Below are 19,106 nucleotides of genomic sequence, written 5' to 3'. Positions count from 1 at the left end.
TGGGCGGTTTCACTGCCACATGGATCTCTGTGTCTCCATTCAGCTAGACAGGGACAGCTGCTTGATGGGCGACCCCAACCTCTGCCTCAATCAGCCAGTGGGAAGTTTGGTTGTCAGAATAAGGCGGCCATGACGTTAACCGCTGCTCGTTCCCACCAGCTAATGGTCATGAAGACATCATGAGTTAACAATGGCCCAGTCTTCTGTGATAGGGCACCATACATAAGACATAACTGCTCAGCCACATTCAATTGGACAATTTAGTCTTAATTGAGTGTCTGAGAGTTACTGTTATATGTTCTCCCTGTCTTGAGTGGAAGTACATCGTTTTAATGTCTTTTTTTTTTTTGACTTTTTTTCTTGCCAAGTGTCAGGCAGTGTTAAATCATACTCATCTGGCCATGCTGCAGTGTAAAGAGACTAATGTGTGAAATCTGCCAACTTTCCTCATCAGCTGAAAGCTTCTCCTCCAGGGAGCCATGAGTAAATGTTTTGACTTGATTGTATAAAACATAAAACTGTTAGGTTTTTGTGTGTGTGTGTGTGTGTGTGTGTGTGTGTGTGCGTGCGTGTCAGCATCGCCCCCTTGCCTCTCTGAGGCTGTAATTTTCTCTAAGCACATTTTGACAGGGCTCGTGTGTGTGTGCGTGTGTGTGTGTGTATGTGTGCGTGTGTGCGTGCGAGCGTGTGTGTGTGTGTGTGTGTAGTTGAGTGCATGGGTGGAGGGCACTTGTTTATTCTGTCCTTTTCTAGTGATTGAGGTCTTTCACTGATGTTTATACTCAATCTAGCCAGATATTACTGCAGCAGATTCAACACACACATACATAACACGCATACACAGACACACACACACACACAAACATACATAACACGCATATACAGATACAAATACACACACACACATACATAACACGCATACACAGACACATATACATACATAACACATACACACATACACACACACATACATTACACGCATACACAAACACACATACATAACATGCATACACAGGCACATATACACACACACACATAGTCACACACACACACACATACATACACGCACACACAGACACATATATATATATATATATATATAAAACACAGACACATATATACACACACAGACACGCACACACACACAGACACACATAAACACACACACACACACACACACACATACACATACACTGACACACACAGACACACCAGAATAGGTGTGAAGTAAACAGTGATGTGTAAATATTCCTAGCTGAGAGAGAAAAACAAGGTTATTTTGTATTGTGTATCAGGAGCCTATTGAATGAAAGGCGACAGTTTCAAGGTGGTCTCCCTCTGGGCCATAAAGCCCTGTCTTCAAGCAGCATCTGGCTTAGAGCTGTATCATCACAAACCATCACAAAGCACAATGGAACAGACACACAGTAAACGCCATGACGCCAGGCACTCAAAGTCATCTCTTTCCCCTATATATTTCCTCCTTTCATGGAAAATAATTCTCCATGCAACTTTGCTGGTTAATAAAGTATCAGTCAATTAAAAGTCTCCTTTTCTATCCTTCTCTCAGGTCCAGAATGTTCCAGAAACTTCACCTCCAACAGTGGGGTGATAAAGTCCCCCGGTTTCCCTGAGAAATATCCCAACAACCTGGACTGCACCTTTATGGTCTTTGCCCCGAAGATGTCTGAGATCATCCTGGAGTTTGAGAGCTTTGAATTGGAGCCTGACACAACTCCACCCACTGGGATCTTCTGTCGTTACGATAGGCTAGAGATCTGGGACGGCTTCCCGGGAGGTGAGTCTCTGTCCTACATCAAGTCACCTTACGTATCCTTTTAAATGTTTTTGCTGTAATCTCCAGAATGGTAAAAGAAAAGTCCTTGTGCATGCAAATATAGTGATGAATGTGGATGGGACTTCATCGTCATTGCCTAGTGCCAAACGTCCTTGCTCTCGTGGTCTACTGTGACTAACTGTCATGTGTATGGCTGGTGGAGGTGTCACTTCACAGGAGGCCATTGTATGTAGACAGGATAAAAGGCCCACTGTTGATTGACCAGTCGGACAGTGGACTTTCCCTGTACAGAAACCACCATACCTGTTTCTATTGGTTTCTCTTCTTCTGGAGTTTCAGATGAACTTTAAACGGGGGCATTGACTTGGCTCAGGTATTTAAGTGTTAAGGTGTTCTATAAATAATTTTTTCTTTTCCCCAAAGGTGGGAGGTTTATAATTTTTCCTGACAAATGGTGTTAATTAAACAGGCTGAGGAAAATACTTTAAGGGCACAGTTTATGTCACATTATTATCACCTTTATTTTCGTTGCTCAGTGAAACATTTTGAGAAAACTGACACCTGTGAGGACATGGCAACTTTTACCAAGAAACCATCCATTCTTGGGAAATCTGAAACGTCAGAAATCAAGGTTTCTAATTCGTTACGACGGAAAGAAACTAAGAAACGAATACAATCCGCCAACAGCAGAGATGTTCCTCTCTAGTCTTTTGGGTGAGAATCACACTCTTCTCACAGCCATTGTAATTGGTGTGTGAGACAGCAGGTCCTGGAACCTGTTTGGGGAGCTGGAGGCAGAAAGCCACGGGGAGGACAGGGGAGGACAGACTGTGGCTGGGGCCATGGTGTGTGTCGGGCCCTGTCTGATGAGACCTGAAGTACCTTTTGGATCAATACTGCATTAGCACGGAAGGCTGGAGGTGCGCTGGCAATGGGTTGGCGGTGAGGGGCTTGAGACGGGGGGGGAGCGATGGGGGAAGAGAAGATGAGAGTTCAAATGTAGCGCCTGGGGAGTCGTGCCTCCCTCCCTTTCTGTTTCTTAGCAGACGGGGGTGGGTACAGAGACTAGGGCTGTAGAACCCTCCCCCTCCTCCCCCTCCTCCCCCAGGACCATAGAGACAGGCAGAGACAGAGTTCACAGCGGAGCACTTTAAATTTTCATGGCGCTGTTGAGCCATGCAGATAATCTAAGTGACGTCCGCCTCCACACACACACACACACACACACATAAATCCACACACCAGGCTATAAAACTGGATGGTATATAATAAATGGCATTCCTCCCTATACCCCAGTGTACAATACACACACACACACTCACACACACTCAACCCTCCTGTGTTACGATGATGAATTTGAGGTATCAGCCCCATTCCCTATTTACCCCCCCCCCCTTCAGCTTTCATGTGTTTGTCTGGTTAGAAGGCCTGCCTGTAAGTGGCCTGTCAGACTGAGGAAGGTGAGAGGTTTAGAGGGAGAAGCAGGTCGTTACTCGTCACTGATCACAGGCTTACTAATCATAGATAAGCACCAGGATTCCAGACCTGTTTTACATCTAGACACAGGAACACACAGGCTGGCCGGCACGCACACTCACACACACCCACAAACACCCCCAAAACACTCACACACACCCACACACACTCTCTCTCACACACCCGCCATGGCACGGGCGTATTCAAAGTGCTCAGCGCAACGAATCCCGGTTTTGCTTTTATTGGCCTCTTGTCTTTAGACATAACCCTGTGTCTTTGTCCCACTTTCCGTTTTGTTTCATCTTTCGACCATCCTTTTATTTTCCTTCGAGGCTTTTGGCAACCGTGGCCAGACCATGTCCACCTCCACACTAAACCTTCACCAGGCCCAGGAATTTATGACTGGTGGAAACCAGACGGAGACCCGGAGTCTCTTTTCCTCTTTCCTTTCCTCTCTTTGTGTGTTGTGGGCAAGTGTGGAATGCCATTGTCACACGCGTCTTCAGGTTGGAATCCTTTTGTGGTCCCGCAGAAGTGCAGCCCCACCGGGTCTACAGGTCACACATTCTCATAACATGGCTGGTGCTATTTCTTTTCCCTGCCCTGGTGGGTTTTGGTCTGAAGCAGTCTGAAGAGGACATTTTGACAGACACGTGCCTTCACCAACACTACCTCTTATAGCACCCAGCAGGGTGTAGGAGCTGTGTTTACTGTCTATGAACATACTGACTTTACCCTTAACTACTCTCCCGTTACCGCCTTCAGTTGTAACCTTGTTACTCACAATTTCTCTATGCTTTTTTGCTATCAATTCAATTAAAAATTATTTGTTGGCTTGGAAAGTTACCACACACGTTACATGCGTGTAGATGTATTTAAACATCTATGACAGATAATAATAGGAATGCAATTATAAAAATACCTATAGGATTAAAATAGTGTCAAAAATTAAGTCCCAGGTTGTAATGTAGTTTTCCTGGCTTGTCATTCCACTGACTGTGCTTGCTGGTGTGGTATGAAGGAATGTTTATTTAAATGTTACATTTTAGTCATTCAGCAGACGCTCTTATCCAGAGCGTCTGCTAAGTGCTAACTGTGTCTGCTAATTGCAACTAATGTGGCACAAACAGGTTATTAACCCAAAAGATATTGTATTTCCACTTTTATATATTAAAAAGAATTGACTTAGTTATCGGTCTATCTCTCTCTTCCTTTCTATTCCCTCTTCCTCACCCCCTCTTCTTCCTTTCTTATCTCTTCCTGACTCCAGTCGGTCCGTACATCGGGCGTTATTGCGGTCAAACCACCCCGGGTCGTATCATCTCCTACACAGGCATCCTAGCCCTGACAATCAACACGGACAGTGCCATCGCCAAGGAAGGCTTCTCAGCCAACTTCACCGTCCTGCAGCGGACAGTACCGGAGGGTGAGTAACTGACACACTGAAATGGTCCAATTGCAGTAAATAATGCTTTGTTTAAAATGAATAGCGCAGAAGTGTGTCTCTATGTCTTTTGTTCTGGTTTTATTTGCCCGACACATACAGTATGGCAAAGAAATAAAGAGACAATTCTGAAGAAAATGCTGTATTCTAAGAAAGGCTACAATTGCTACATATAAAAGCCACCATACATGTCTTCACCATAATGTGGAGTGGTCACTTCTTCCCGGGGTTTAATTCCATGTGGGACTGAAGGGAGTTATTAAATCAACAGCTCCCGGTCTTTTCATTAACTGATGTGTTACAAGGCACAGACCATCTCCCAGAGTTTACGAGGCCTAACACAGAGGGACTGAGGCAGATACACAGACAGTGTCCCGGCTTCCAGACACTAACCCAGCGTCTTCATCGTCCTGGGCCCTGGCCCCCCTTGACCCCAATTTGAGAAATGCTCCGACCGAGGAGTTCATTCGTGAAACACAACCACTTCGAAGCCGGTAAATCTTTCCTCGGGCCGGCCTTCCAGCCAGCGTCTTTTGCCTCAACCTCGTCCTCGCTCGACACCTAGCAACCCCCCCGCCCCCTCCCCCGTCGGGTTGTTATGGCGATGACTGGGAGTTTAAATAAAACACTAATCAGCCCAGATGGTTCTAGGTCCCCCGTGGGGAGTACTGACATGCGTACGCGCCGAGGCCCCTGGAAAGCCTCCACCGCAGAGTGCGGCCTCATACGGCGATGACTGCTCGTGTCCCCTTCGCCCCCACATGCCAGCGCCACGGTAACATAAACACAACACGGACTGAGACTTAACACTAAGCCCCCAGTGTAGTATTACATGACATTTGATAGGGACGGATACCATCCAAACACTAATCCACCAGCATGGCCGCATCTAGTCACTGCATTCTTTGACGTCCGTCCGACATACCTGATTGGGCAGTGGGCGGCTTACTGCAGTGCGTGACTGAATGAATCCTCCAATCAGAATGGGCGCAGATCCTGCCTGTCACACTTTCCATCCACTGAGGTTCAGACTTGTGCCATACTAGTTATTTATTAATACATCCTTTGTTGTATAATCCATGGTCTTCACCTCCGTATATTACGATAGGAGGACGGGGGGGGGTGGGGTGATAAGGTTTTGCTTTGATGCTGATAAGCAAACTCATCTCTCCCTGACAGCCCTGCTGTTTCCTCAATGTCGCCCCGTTCCCTTCATAGTCCACTACCTTTGACCAGGACCCGTTAGGCAGCTGGAGGAATAGGGTGTCATTTAGAAGGCCTCCCTGCTATCTTCTTGATCACCCAGAGCCACACTTCACAGAGTGTGATGCAGCTGGAGACGCAGGCCGATAGCTGATAGCAGCACTCGTGATCACATCTTTCTTAGGCTATAAACTACGGGTTCTTTGTTTACAGTCTGAGTGAAGAGAGAACATTATCTGGGTCTGGCTGATGTTCATGGAGATATTTAGATCGCTTTTTGCCAAAGTGTTATTAAAGGAGACTGAAGAGGGTCTTTAAGAGAGAAGACAGACACAATCAACATAAACACAGGCAAGCACACATCAGTACCACACTCTCACACAAACACACACACACACTCACACAGTCAGGCACATAGAGTTGCATAAATCCAAGCTGAACAGTGTCTCAGAGACACAGGTCTGAAAGGCGTGAAGCAGATGGATAGACCATCTGTGTTAACTGACAGACAGTCCTTTACCCAATTTCATACTACTGTGTGTGTGCGCTTGTGTGTACGTGTGTGTGTGCGTGAGAGAGTGTGAGTAAATGGCCAGTGGCTTGTGACCTTCCTCAAACCTGTAACCCCATATGTAGCGGAGTCTGGACGCTGACCCTGTGACCCTTACCCTTCTTTCTATAGCCCCTCACAGAAACACACACACACACACACACACACACTGGATGACCCTGGCCGGCTACACCGTGTCAACACAGAAATAGTGATGCCCTCTATCCTGGGTGGTAGGTACTGGCCATTCTGGGAGATTTACGCCCCAGAACCCTGACACTGAATGTCCTTTAACACCCGGAGGGACAACAGCATTAGGAAATGTGCACCATGTGCCAAACAAATAAACAGCCCACAGCAAGCTTTGAAAGAGGGAGGAACCAGCTCCAATGCAAAACTACTGGCTCCACATCAATGCATTTTTACTGACAAACATATATTCTCAACTTAGCACTAAACTAAATGTTTAATGTATTAAACTTTGTCTTAATGTATTGCCACACCTGCGCCGTGCTTGCCTTCCATTAAAGCCTCTGTGTGTGTGTGTTTGTGGGTGGGGGGGGGGGGGGGTCTGGATGCCAGGATCCAGGAAGGTGGCACTGATGTGGCTCTTTATATTCTTTGGCTTTCTGGACCCTGCCACTGAGTGTCCCTCTCCCCAGAGACAAGCTCTGCTTTTGGGGTTGATGTGCATTCTGGCCTGGGACGCCTAGATGGAGCTTTCAGCTCTAAATTTAGATTGCCATGCCTCAACAATATCCCTCTTTCTCTCACTCACTCACTCTCTCTCCCCTACCCCCCCCCCCCCTCTCTCTCTCTTTTCCTCTTAGACTTTGACTGTACAGACCCATTAGGTATGGAGTCAGGGGAGATAGCGTCAGAGCAGATCATGGCTTCATCCAAGTACAACCCTGGCTGGTCCTCAGAGAGAGCCAGACTCAACTACTATGAGAACGCATGGACACCAGGAGAGGACAATAACAAAGAGTGGATACAGGTACGGTCTACATCTAATTTGCCACCATTTAGAATATAGAGTGCATACATGTATGTCTGCACCAGAATCACAGTCACAGAATAAAGGCCACGAGCACCAGCACTATTCATATCCACAGTCTTGAGGTTTCAAGGCCTTGCTCCATGTGTTAAAGCACCCAGGACTACCGTTTGTCTCCAGCACGTCACAGAATATCACACACGTCTCACCGTAAAGGGATAATGAACTCAGTGAGGAGAATATGTACAATGGCTGAAAAAAATACTCTTTGTTGATCCAAATAGAATAGAGTACGTATAATTTATCCAAAACATAATTCAGCCAAAGCTCTTCGAGGCCAAAACAACCACAGGCTTTCTGACTATGTTATTGAAGCTGAATCACTGTCTGAGTGAGAGTGGGACCCAAATGAAACCCTGTTCCCTTTGGCGTGCACTCATTTTCATTAGGGCTTGTGGAAATTGTGCCCTACATAATGAGCGCGGTGTTATCTCAGACAGAGCCACAATCTGATTCAGACAAGATAGACTACATTTAGAGGTGACTCTGGTTTAACCCCAGACGTCCGTCTCCTGACCGTGTCCTCTTGGACACCCCCTGTGGCATGCTGAGTAAATCCTTTGAGGGGATCCAGAAATCGGATGATTACTTTCTGCTTCCTGTCTTATGGAAATCCAGGTTAGCTTCGGATTCCAGACACGCCACAAAGCTCTCTCCCTGCCTCTCTCTTCCCAAGCTTCTCTCTTCCTCTCCTACCTGAAAATCCCCAGCACTCTTCCATCAGCTGAGGAGACTGCCCCAGGGGACATAACCACTCATCTTACCCACCCACGTGCACGCGTTGTTGCATGGGGTATTGCCACACCGTTCATCCTGTTGGGAAATCTGACATTGCCACTACATGGTCAAAGTATGTACACATTCCATTGGTCGATTTGGCTATTTCGACCACACCCATTGCTGACAGGTGAATGAAATAGAGTGCATGGCCAAACATCGGCAGTAGAACATCCTGTTTTGAAGAGCTCTGTGATTCATTGAGATTCATGGGGGAGCTGCCCCGGTCAACAGTAACTGTTCTTATTGTGAAGTGGAAATGTCTAGGAGCAACAGCAGCCCAGCCACTCCACTTACAGAAATGGTTTGTCAAGATCAGGATGGAAGCTTTGAGTTTGGGATTGTTTGATCCCTAACATACCCTGTGGAAGGGGCCCTAGGCTCTGTTCTCTTGGGGTGAGTGGGAAGAGGGCACAGAGACTGGCTGGGTCCGACCAGGCATTGTTTGAGAAAGGAATCCATGAGGATCTCCCGCATTTCTCATAGGGCTCTGGTCAAACGTAGTTTACTATATAAGGAACATTCTAGGATGTCCTCCCATCTCTCTCTTTCATCAGTTCCTTTAAAGGAGGGCAGATGTAAAAAGCCGTGTAGAGTTATTGGTCTCTGAGAGGGGTGATTCAATAGTTCTCCCTAAGATGCAGTATTAGTGGCACAGAGGGAAAGGTTACCGATTTGCAGAACACACATTCCTCCTGTAGACAGCCGCGTATGCATTTATCCCATCCTGTCTGGAACAGTTGAGAGTTTGACTAGAGTTACGGCTAAGAACTCTGAGGTATGGCTTAGTTTCATCAACAGTCAAGGTCTAATAATTGTGCTGGCGTGTTCTTTCCCAGTGGTGATAGGTATGTCCTGAAAGACTTCGGTGAACATGTCTTCAATGCCTATTTTTTGGTACTGACAATTAAAACCAACCCTTTAAAACCAAGTGGGTGTTTTCGATTCGGTTCTGGCTTGGTCCAGCCTGACCCACAGTTGTTCATATACTGCCCCTGATGCTGGAGCAGACGTCAAGACTTTTTCCTCTCCCAGCTTTGCTATTCGTTTCCGATTGTGATGAAACTCTCCTGCTGTGCTGATGGAATAGAACTACAGTCCTGCGACTGTTCAGAATCCTCAATGGACTATTGATTAGTTTAAGGCTTATTTATTTCATTATTTAGCTTTAAAATACAGAATGGATTAAAAAAGCCTTTTTAGACAGTCCAATTCCGTCCTCAGCCCATGAAATGACAAAAAAAGTCGATTCTTGGCACATCTGTTTCTACGGTAACAAAGAGTGAAGGCTGAGGTTGGTATGGTTTGTAATTTATAATTTTGTGAAATCTTTAGTATTGCTCTTAAGCTCCCTGTCTCTCTGCTCATGAAGAGAGAGCAGTTTATTATAACAAGTGTTATTAAAAGACAATACACTTTATTCAGCCTGTCAGAGGGAGAGAGCAGAACCAACAGCAGTCTCTCCCCGTCGTTAATGGCACACAAACTCACAGCGCAAATCATCAGCTCACTTGCGTGTTAGATGCATGTAATCAATTCATGATTTCATTATTTATCTGCATGCATTTTGCACCAGACGGTAGTATTAGCTATTCATGACAGGCGGTTGGGTTTGAGGGGTTGATATCTCTGGCATATTTATTCCATCTGCCTATAGTTTATTTCAGTAAAGTCTATCTAGGGTATCTAGCGCTGGTTTATCATCCATTTTTATGTTGCCTCATGATAGTATATTGAGATAAGGAGGGCAACATGCTGGTAGTTCTCTAATCAGACTGATGGCTGTCTGTATTATATTAATCAGACTGGTGTTTCTTCTGTATTCATCAGACTGGTGTTTCTTCTATATTAATCAGACTGGTGTTTCTTCTGTATAAATCAGACTGGTGTTTCTTCTATATTAATCAGACTGGTGTTTCTTCTATATAAATCAGACTGGTGTTTCTTCTATATAAATCAGACTGGTGTTTCTTCTATATTAATCAGACTGGTGTTTCTTCTATATTCATCAGACTGGTGTTTCTTCTATATTAATCCGACTGGTGTTTCTTCTATATTAATCATGCTGGTTGTTCTATGTATTTGTCAGGCTGGGGGGTTCTCTGTATTTGTCAGGCTGGGGGGTTCTCTGTATTTGTCAGGCTGGTTGTTCTCTGTATTTGTCAGGCTGGGGGGGTTTCTGTATTTGTCAGGCAGGGGGGGTTCGCTATATTTTTCAGGCTGGGGGTTCTCTGTATTTGTCAGGCTGATGGTTCTCTGTATTTGTCAGGCTGGGGGGTGTTCTCTGTATTTTTCAGGCTGGGGGGTTCTCTGTATTTGTCAGGCTGGGGGGTTCTCTGTATTTGTCAGGCTGGTGGTTCTCTGTATTTGTCAGGCTGGTGGTTCTTTGTATTTGTCAGGCTGGGGGGCTCTCTGTATTTGTCAGGCTGGGGGGCTCTCTGTATTTGTCAGGCTGGTGGTTCTCAGTATTTATCAGGCTGGTGGTTCTTCTGTATTAATCAGGGTGGTGTATCTGCTATATTGAACAGGCTGGCGTTTCTCATAGTTTAGCATGGAGCTTTGGTTGGTTAGTTGGTCATTAATCACATCAGATGGACTCAGCTCTCAGAAACAGCTCTTTGCTGGGCACATTCAGAAATACAGGTGTCCTTTTTATTTTGCATCAACAACAGAAAAATCCTTAGCTGAGCGATTCCTTATTACCTTACGGTACCATGTCATGTCAAGGGACTATGTTTTGAGTATAGTGAAAATCTGCCCAGCTGAATCCTATGTCTCTTTGAAGTCTCTGGCCCTGAAGGGGTAATAGGATGGAGGACATAGCAGTAGGATTCTGTAATGATGATGATTTACTGTAGAAGAACTCCTGACAGCCCCAGCTCAGTAGTGTATATAGGTTTTGGGCCTGTCTTCAATAGGAAGATCAGAATGGTGCGTGACAGAATTGGTTCCAATAGGAAGACCGGTAAGAATTGTGACATACTATAACTGCATCTGTACAACAGATTTGGCCCTTTAACTGAGGGAGACAACTATGTTTTCGGAAGAGTACTGTCTCTGACCTGAGAACAAAGAGATCCACTGATCCCCCAGGGACAACCCCCTGGTGCACACACAAGAACAATGAATTATGCAATCATCTCAGAGAAAGAAAGTCAGCTGTCGATACCTGAAAGCATTTCTATAGTCTCTACAACAAGGGTAAAATACTGCTTATCCATAATCTGCAAGTGTAGGTCGTTTTCTGCCTGATGAGCCTAACATTTATTGGTCTCCATGTCTGGTTTCTGATTTATTTACAAAGACCCGGGTCTGCCATTATTGACATCCATTATCACCCATCTTCCATCATGGATGGATTCTCTACATCCCATCTCACCAATCACTCAGGTGTTTAGACATGAGTGGATTTATGGAGACTAGACGTTTCCTCTGTCCAAGTAGTGTGGGAAAGCATATACGTGTAGACTTCAACCTAAAAAAACAGTCAATGACAGAGCCAAACTTTAAAACAAAATATTTTTTTATATACCTAATCTCATTTGGCTTCTGCCCAGTCAAGTGAAATTAGAGAGCAACAGGAAGTAATCATGTTAACATATAGCCATATGGAGGAAGATGTGTTGTGACCCTAGAATAATGTTCTGTTTTCATTCAGCGTGTGTTTCTCACACACACACACAAAAACTTAGCCTAGTCTGTGACTCAACTATTTAACAAAGAAATACAGCTTGGATTCCGCTGCTCCAGCCTGCAAACTACCCCTAATGACTGACCTCTCTGACAAAGACATTGTTAACATCCCAATGACCCCCTGTTCCCCACAGTGGACCCACAGGGACACACTGACAGCTTTCATCCAAGCCAAGGGAGAGAGGGAGAGAGGGGGAGAGTGTGGGAAGACTGCGAAAGCCGGGCGCTAAAACAACTCGCTCAGCCATATCCTGTTTTCCTATGGTTGCTGACAATGGTCAACAACCATCTAAATATGCTTTCAATTATCCTCATTCAGGGGGATAAAGGACTGAAAAGTCTGGCACTTTCTCTGTATGTGTCCCAAGGCGCACGCAGGCTTTTTCGCCATTGTCTTTATCAATGGGAGCTCCTCAAGTATCTGGGCTTGTCCTGTCATCCCGCCAAAGGATGAGTAAATGGAGGCTTTTAATTAATTTACATCAGCTTTTCTCTGTTGTGGAAATCAGTCTAGAGGGTCGAGGAAGGTCGGGCTCTGGCCCTGTCAGATCTACTCTCCGGACGACATGTCCGCCTGGCAACAGGGGTTTTAGCCTTGTCTCTGCCTCTCTGCATTCCAAAGGTATGGATCGTAAAGACTATATCATTATAAAGACTCTTGAATGTATCACACACTGTATCATAGGGGGGTCATTCTTAGAATAGGCTGTTCCTTATCCTGTCCAAAGATTGTCACGTCCTGACAAGTCATCCTCTGTCAGTTCCTCCCTGAGGTCTTGTGGCTTTGTTTCCTCACGGACAGTGAGCGTTACTCATCGGTCTGTCGTAATGGTGTTTCTTGGTGTAATCGTCTGGAGGGGTCGTGATGTGTTTCGGGTGGCCACAAGCATTAAGACTAACCGGTCTGTAGAGAATACCGCCAGGCTCACACAACACTGTATTTTTAGTCATCGTCAAACCTGCGCCACTCATTAGACCCCTCACCTCACTAATCATCCCTCTTTGTCAGGGTAAAATAGATTATCAACCGCTAAGGAAAGACGTGCATAATTTAACTGCACAAATGGCTAAAAATAAACCTGTAATCCTGTCAGGTAAACCCCGTGATGAATGGAAGGTCTTGGAAGGAGCTCATGGTCCTGTGTTTTCATGAAAGAGGAATTAATTATACTTTAGGCTAATGGAATTTTTTAAAAGCCCAAACTACTGTTATAATATAACATATTCCAGCCAGGTGCCCTACATGGAATTAGAGGAGGAGGCCAACTCTTTTAGATCGCTATCTATCACGCTGTTCATAAGTACTGTAGCCTGGTTCTCTATCCGTGTGTGCTGTCTTGCCAACTCCTGTGGTCCCAGCTAACTGTGACAGTGTTCATCAAGAGCTGACAACACAAACCAGGCCGATAGGGTGCCTATGAAGCCAGAGATCTAGTGGAGGAAAGACTTTCTCTTTCTGTCTGGTATGGCTACCAGCTGGTGTTTGACTTTGAAACACAGTAAGAGAATTCCCCCACCTCTGTGTGGTGATCAGCTTTTCTGTGGTTGTTGTTGATTTTAGAGAGGGAGCGAGAGAGAGGGAGAGAGGAATGAAGGGAAATGTATTCTTGTGTTCCCCAGAGTTTCTAGATTATTCATTCAGCCCACACAGCAACAGATGGGGAGTGTATTTTTCTCCATGCACAGTCAGGGAGGCAAGGTAGTGAAAGAGAGCCCAAACTCTGTGGTAAATCTTATTTTTATAAACCCTCCATGAGGACTGATTGTACTAACTCCCACCAGTTCAATTATGAGCAAGTCAAACTGTGAGGAACAGCTTATGATGCTAAGTGTTGTTCTCAGAACTGCACCTTCCCCTCCACTGTTACCAACCACGCCCAACCCCGTCGTTCTCTACTCCGCAAAGACCTATCCCACGGCCACCACAGAACACTAGGTGGTCCTGTACCCGGGTCTGGTTCTGCCATTCCAGATGTTAGTCGCTATAGGAATAGGGTTCCAATATGGACTGGACTATATTGGCAGTTGATGAGGGGTATGATGATGTCTGACAGGGTGTGGTGGTGGTATTGGTCAGTGCCGACTCTAGCCTTTTTGGGGCCCTAAGCAACATTTCATTTGAGGGCCCCACTGCCCAGTCGGGGGCCCCCTTGTGGTCGGGGCCCGAAAGCACGCTTATGTCGCTTATGCCTAGAACCGGCACTGGTGGTGGTGATGTCGCTACGACATGATTTATATTAGTCGTCTTGGTAATACACCCTATATGATGGACCTACAAGCCTGGACAACAGCGCTAATTCTGTTTCTGCTTCAGTCAGTATTGACGGAAACTCGCTCGCTCTCTCTACATGTTAAACACATGGCTTTCATGCAGCCCTCACACACACACACATGCACAAACAAACACACACACTCAAATCAATGGACCATGTGAGAGAATGGACTAGGGATAACCCAGAGAGAAATAGTGGGAAAGAGATTGAGCTGAGAAAAGGGTTATTATTGTTAGGTCCCTCCTATTCAACTGGAGATATATTGTTGGGCTCGTACCATTCAGCTGGAGAGAAATTATTAGGACCACCCTATTTAGCTTGAGTGACATTAATTGAACCCTCTCATTTAGCCCGAGAGGCATTATTAGTCCCCATCCATTCAGCAGGAGAGGCATCATTAGGCTCCTCCCATTCAATAGGGTATACATCATTAAGCTCCTCCTATTCAACAGTGGATACATCATTAAGCACCTCCCGTTCGACAGGAGACATCATTAAGCTCCTCCTGTTCGACAGGAGAGACATAATTTAGCTCCTCCCATATCGACAGGAGAGACATCATTAAGCTCCTCCCATTCAACAGGAGAGACATCATTAAGCTCCTCCCGTTCAACAGGACAGACATCATTAAGCTCCTCCCATTCAACAGGAGAGACATCATTAAGCTCCTCCCGTTCAACAGGACAGACATCATTAAGCTCCTCCCATTCAACAGGAGAGACATCATTAAGCTCCTCCCGTTCAACAGGACAGACATCATTAAGCTCCTCCCGTTCAACAGGAGAGACATCATTAAGATCCGCCCATTCAGCCGGAGGCTGATGTGCTGTAGTTGTCTGAATTTTGTCAACGTGGATTTTTATGAGAAAGGGTGTGTGTCCCCGTCTATTTGAGTTATAGCAGAGCACCAGCTTGTATTGTGTCACTTCTCTGAAAGTGGGCGCCACTCCAAACACCCCAATTTCTGTTTTTTGAATCCCTGTTAATAAAAACATTCAAATGAGCGTGTTTCTGTTATGTCAGCACTAGTCCCCAGAATACATCTCCCATTTAGATATGTGGGCGTTATATTTTACACAATGATTACATCACCCATTAACGATGATTCACAATTTTAGCCAATTCCCTAAGAGGCTGATGACAAATCATTTATCACCTACCAATATATTTTCCTGAACTTGCTGAGCAGCTGTGGATTTCTTTGAAGTATTAGAGTGGGTTGGACAGGGGTAGGGGGCGGAGTCGAGTTCAAGGCTTTGGGTTAGAAATGTGCAACACGTATGAACACACTCACTAAAATTAAAGAATGAAAGAAGTCCCAGCTGTAATCATTATTATTGCATATTTTCCCTCTGGCCTCTTTCTGCACTGGACAATGTGCAGTGTGTCCGGTCCTGCTTATTACAGCTTGTCTGTCCAGCATCCCTGACCCCTGGAAGTCTGGCGTTAGTGTTGCCCCGGTTCGCTCAGCTCTGCTCGGCTCTGACTGAAACAAGGAGTCATTAATTAATCATGTGTCTCTCATTAGCACAGCCCTGTGATCAGGCTCATGTCTGTGAAATTGATCCAGTCTGCCTGTTCTCGCCTTACAACAGAACAGCCGTACACGATCCTCTACCTCTCAGCAGCACAGGCCTGCTTCCCTTCTCTCTGCTTTTTACTGCTCGCTTCTCTTCTATTCTCCTCTCATTTCCTCTCTGCTGTTCTTTTCTCCTCTCCTGTCATCTCCCATTCTCCTCTGTTCTCTCCGCTCTCGTCGTGGCCCTCGCTTTACCAGCTCTGTCTACTGTACACTCCAGCGATGCTTGTTTGAGCATGAATCAGAGCTCCATGGTCTGGAGGTGCGGGGCAGAATTTGGCAGTCAGGTGACTGCCTGCTGACTCATGAATATGGATACAGTAGGAGACATATGGGACCGTTTGGACACAGCCAATGACACTGCCAACCTGACTGACTGACTGTGAGTGTTCATGAAGGTTGTCAATTAGGCCTGGTCATGCCCTGATTGGACTCTGAGCTCTCCTGACGTCCTAATTGCATTTTTCCATTATGGCTAATGAGGGTCCAATCAGAAGGGCGTTCCAAGGCCAACTCATCCCATTCGACCTCGTCTCCTTGGTAAGCCTCTTTGTCATTGGTCCAGGTCAGCAGCGAAACGCTGCAGGAAGCAGCTCTTGTGTCATGTTGTCTCTGGAAGGAGGCGTAGGCCTCACTCCGGTACTCAGTCACTGGCCATCCAGATTGTTCTCCTTTTGTTCTGACTCGTTGGTTTTTTCCACTCTCTACCCAGCCATGCGATGGGGATGGTGAGTCGTCTCTTATTAAAGAGGAATGCTCTAAAACGGGGGATTTGATTCTGTCTCTGTTTATGGGGCTAAAGAAATCTGGGCCTTATTTTGTAAGCCCTGCTGAGCTCCTAGGCAGGAACAAAAGTATTTTGTCTGTCTCTCTCTCTCTTTGTTTTTTTTTGTTTTTTTGTTCCTCATCCATCCTTTGGCTCCAAATCCTCCGGAGCGAGCAGAGGAAGAAAGTTGTATAGAGCCCTTCATTCATAGTCTCCCCCATCTGGTTTCTTCCCGTTTCGTTTTTTGGAACCGAATCCACTTTAAAGTAGACGAACGACAGCGACGTTGCCAATGTATTCACAGCGATATGCAGATGTCAGCCTGATGTGTTGAGCATGTGCTGTGGGGCGAACAGGAGCGAGAGAGAGAGAGGAGCGCACACTTTAAGGCAGGGTGGATGTCTTTAACATGCACTGCTCGGACTGCTCGGCTGGCTGCTGCTTGAGTTGACTGGTTTGGGCTGGTTTTGAAAGGCTGATCTCCTCGGTTCTCGGTGGCCGAGTCCCAAATGGCAACCTATTCCCTATATAGTGCACCTATCGGTCCAAAACAGAGCACTATATAGGGAAAGGGTGCCATTATGGACACAATCGACTGCTGTCACATGCATCCCACTCTGGAGTTGGTGTGTGGATTTAGTAATCTCCACAAGGCCCACCCTCCATCAGTCTTAAGCCCCATCTCAGTCCCACATCAAAGCTTCTCTCTTGCTCTCCCTTTCTGGCTCCTTCATTCTCTCCTCCTCTCTTTCTCTTTCCCTCTCTCTCTCCCTCCGTCTCCCTCTATCTCCTCTCGCATCTCACCTTCCTCCGGCGCAGCCAGCACCTCGTTCCCACACTGCCTAAGCTTCTAAGTGTGAGAAAGCGCTCCCGCGTTTGATTGAATCCCCTGCGTTTTTTTGCGCCCCGTCGCATTACTTCTCATTAGCATCAGCCGAGCCTGTCGAACGGAGAGGAAGAGAGCGAGAAGACAAAAGCGGCCGACTTTCCCTCTCCGCTACTGAAGGCCTCTCCCACGGGCCTCGTCCCTGTCAGTCGTCCGCGGCTCCTCCTCCTCCGTTAGAGGGATGAGAGGGAGGGTTTAAGTGGCAGAAAGCGGGGAGATGCAAGACAGGTCCGGTGTTGTTCCTCTGTTCTCTGTCAGACAGTAGGGGCTACTGTAGCTAGCGGACCGCGTCTGCCCTGCTGAATAAGTCCAGCCTCGATTCCCTACCATCGCCCTGGCCCTGTTAGACAGGGTTGATGGGACATGGACCAGTCACGTCGTGTAAGGGCGTCCATGGGGAGATGCTCGTTCAGAGGAATAGGAGTCCCATGTGGAGAGGCAGCGCCATGACTGCAGGGCTGCTTCTTCCTGACAGACAGACGGACGGACGGACGGACACGCGTACAGTACCGCACCCACCGTAGCCAGCAGCACAGTCCTTTCAGCTGTTCCTTTCTGTGTTCTGACTCTCCAGTGGCCTCCTGACCCTTTACGTCAGTAATGTTACAGCACTTCGTGATTACTTTACGAAGCTCTCATTTAATATGCTGCAGCGTATTGGAAATTCAATCGATGATATCACCTGTTTTTTTTTGTGACAATGGGTCTCAATTCCATTCAAAATTCCCTTTCATCCAATAAGCTCTCCCCGTCGCAGGATATTAAGATGTCACCCAGTGTCCTTTTTTATCAGTGGGATATCATTCCGCAATTGTGCTGTTTATTAAATGTCAGTCATATTTACATGAGTAGCTGGCTGAAGGTGCTTTCCAATAAATGTTATATTGTCAGGATTTGGTACTTGCAGTAGTTTCAGCATTCTAATTATTTCTGGTACTTGCAGTAGTTTCAGCATTCTAATTATTTCTGGTACTTGCAGTAGTTTCAGCATTCTAAGTGTTTCTATACTTGCAGTAGTTTTTCTTTATACTGAAATGAGTTCTGTATCCACTGTTCCATACAAGAGGTTCCGTAATAAAAAGGCTTGGAGTGGATGTGTATTGAATGCCTCCTCTCTCCTCAGGTGGACTTGGGTTTCCTCCGGTTTGTGTCCGCTGTTGGAACGCAGGGGGCTGTTTCCCAGGAAACCCAGAGGGCCTACTGGGTCAAGTCCTACAAGGTGGACGTCAGCTCCAATGGAGAAGACTGGATCACACTGAAGGAAGGGTCAAAACAAAAGGTCAGAGAGGTTATTCCTCCCCCCTAGATGCCCCTGCCCCCCTCTATGACGTAATGGTGCTACCAACTCCTCCTACAGTGTACCTAACACGGCAGATGTAGGAGTAATAGAGTCTCCCAAAAGCACAAGATAAAAACGAGTTCAAACACTCACCTAAGCAGCTGTGTCACAATGACCGCCACACACACTACTTCATATCCTGTCTTGTAAACTAACGGTTAGATTTGAATTACGGTCACATCTTTAGTATTGGCTTGGAGCTCTGCCTGTAGCAAAACAAAAAGGGTATGTCCCTCGTCTGGTCGGGGCTCTTCTGGTCTGTGTT

At 46.2% G+C, this 19,106-nt stretch overlaps 1 protein-coding gene across 6 annotated transcripts in view; it reads left to right on the top strand.

Annotated features, from left to right (window-relative positions):
* nrp1a (neuropilin 1a) overlaps nucleotides 1–19,106 on the top strand; it is a 64,883-nt gene that overhangs the window by 28,151 nt on the left and 17,626 nt on the right. For all 6 annotated transcript variants that reach the window (XM_013139578.4, XM_034289383.1, XM_020041916.3 and 3 more), the window contains 4 exons: nucleotides 1,571–1,798; nucleotides 4,545–4,700; nucleotides 7,302–7,468; nucleotides 18,626–18,781. In XM_013139578.4, the coding sequence (XP_012995032.1) occupies nucleotides 1,571–1,798; nucleotides 4,545–4,700; nucleotides 7,302–7,468; nucleotides 18,626–18,781 (707 nt within the window). The remainder of the gene's footprint in view (nucleotides 1–1,570; nucleotides 1,799–4,544; nucleotides 4,701–7,301; nucleotides 7,469–18,625; nucleotides 18,782–19,106) is intronic.

The sequence above is a fragment of the Esox lucius genome, chromosome 21, assembly GCF_011004845.1.
Source record: "Esox lucius isolate fEsoLuc1 chromosome 21, fEsoLuc1.pri, whole genome shotgun sequence".
In the NCBI taxonomy this organism is placed as follows: domain Eukaryota; kingdom Metazoa; phylum Chordata; class Actinopteri; order Esociformes; family Esocidae; genus Esox; species Esox lucius.
The sequence above is the reverse complement of the archived record's forward strand: the minus strand, read 5'-3'. Positions and strand labels throughout refer to the sequence as shown.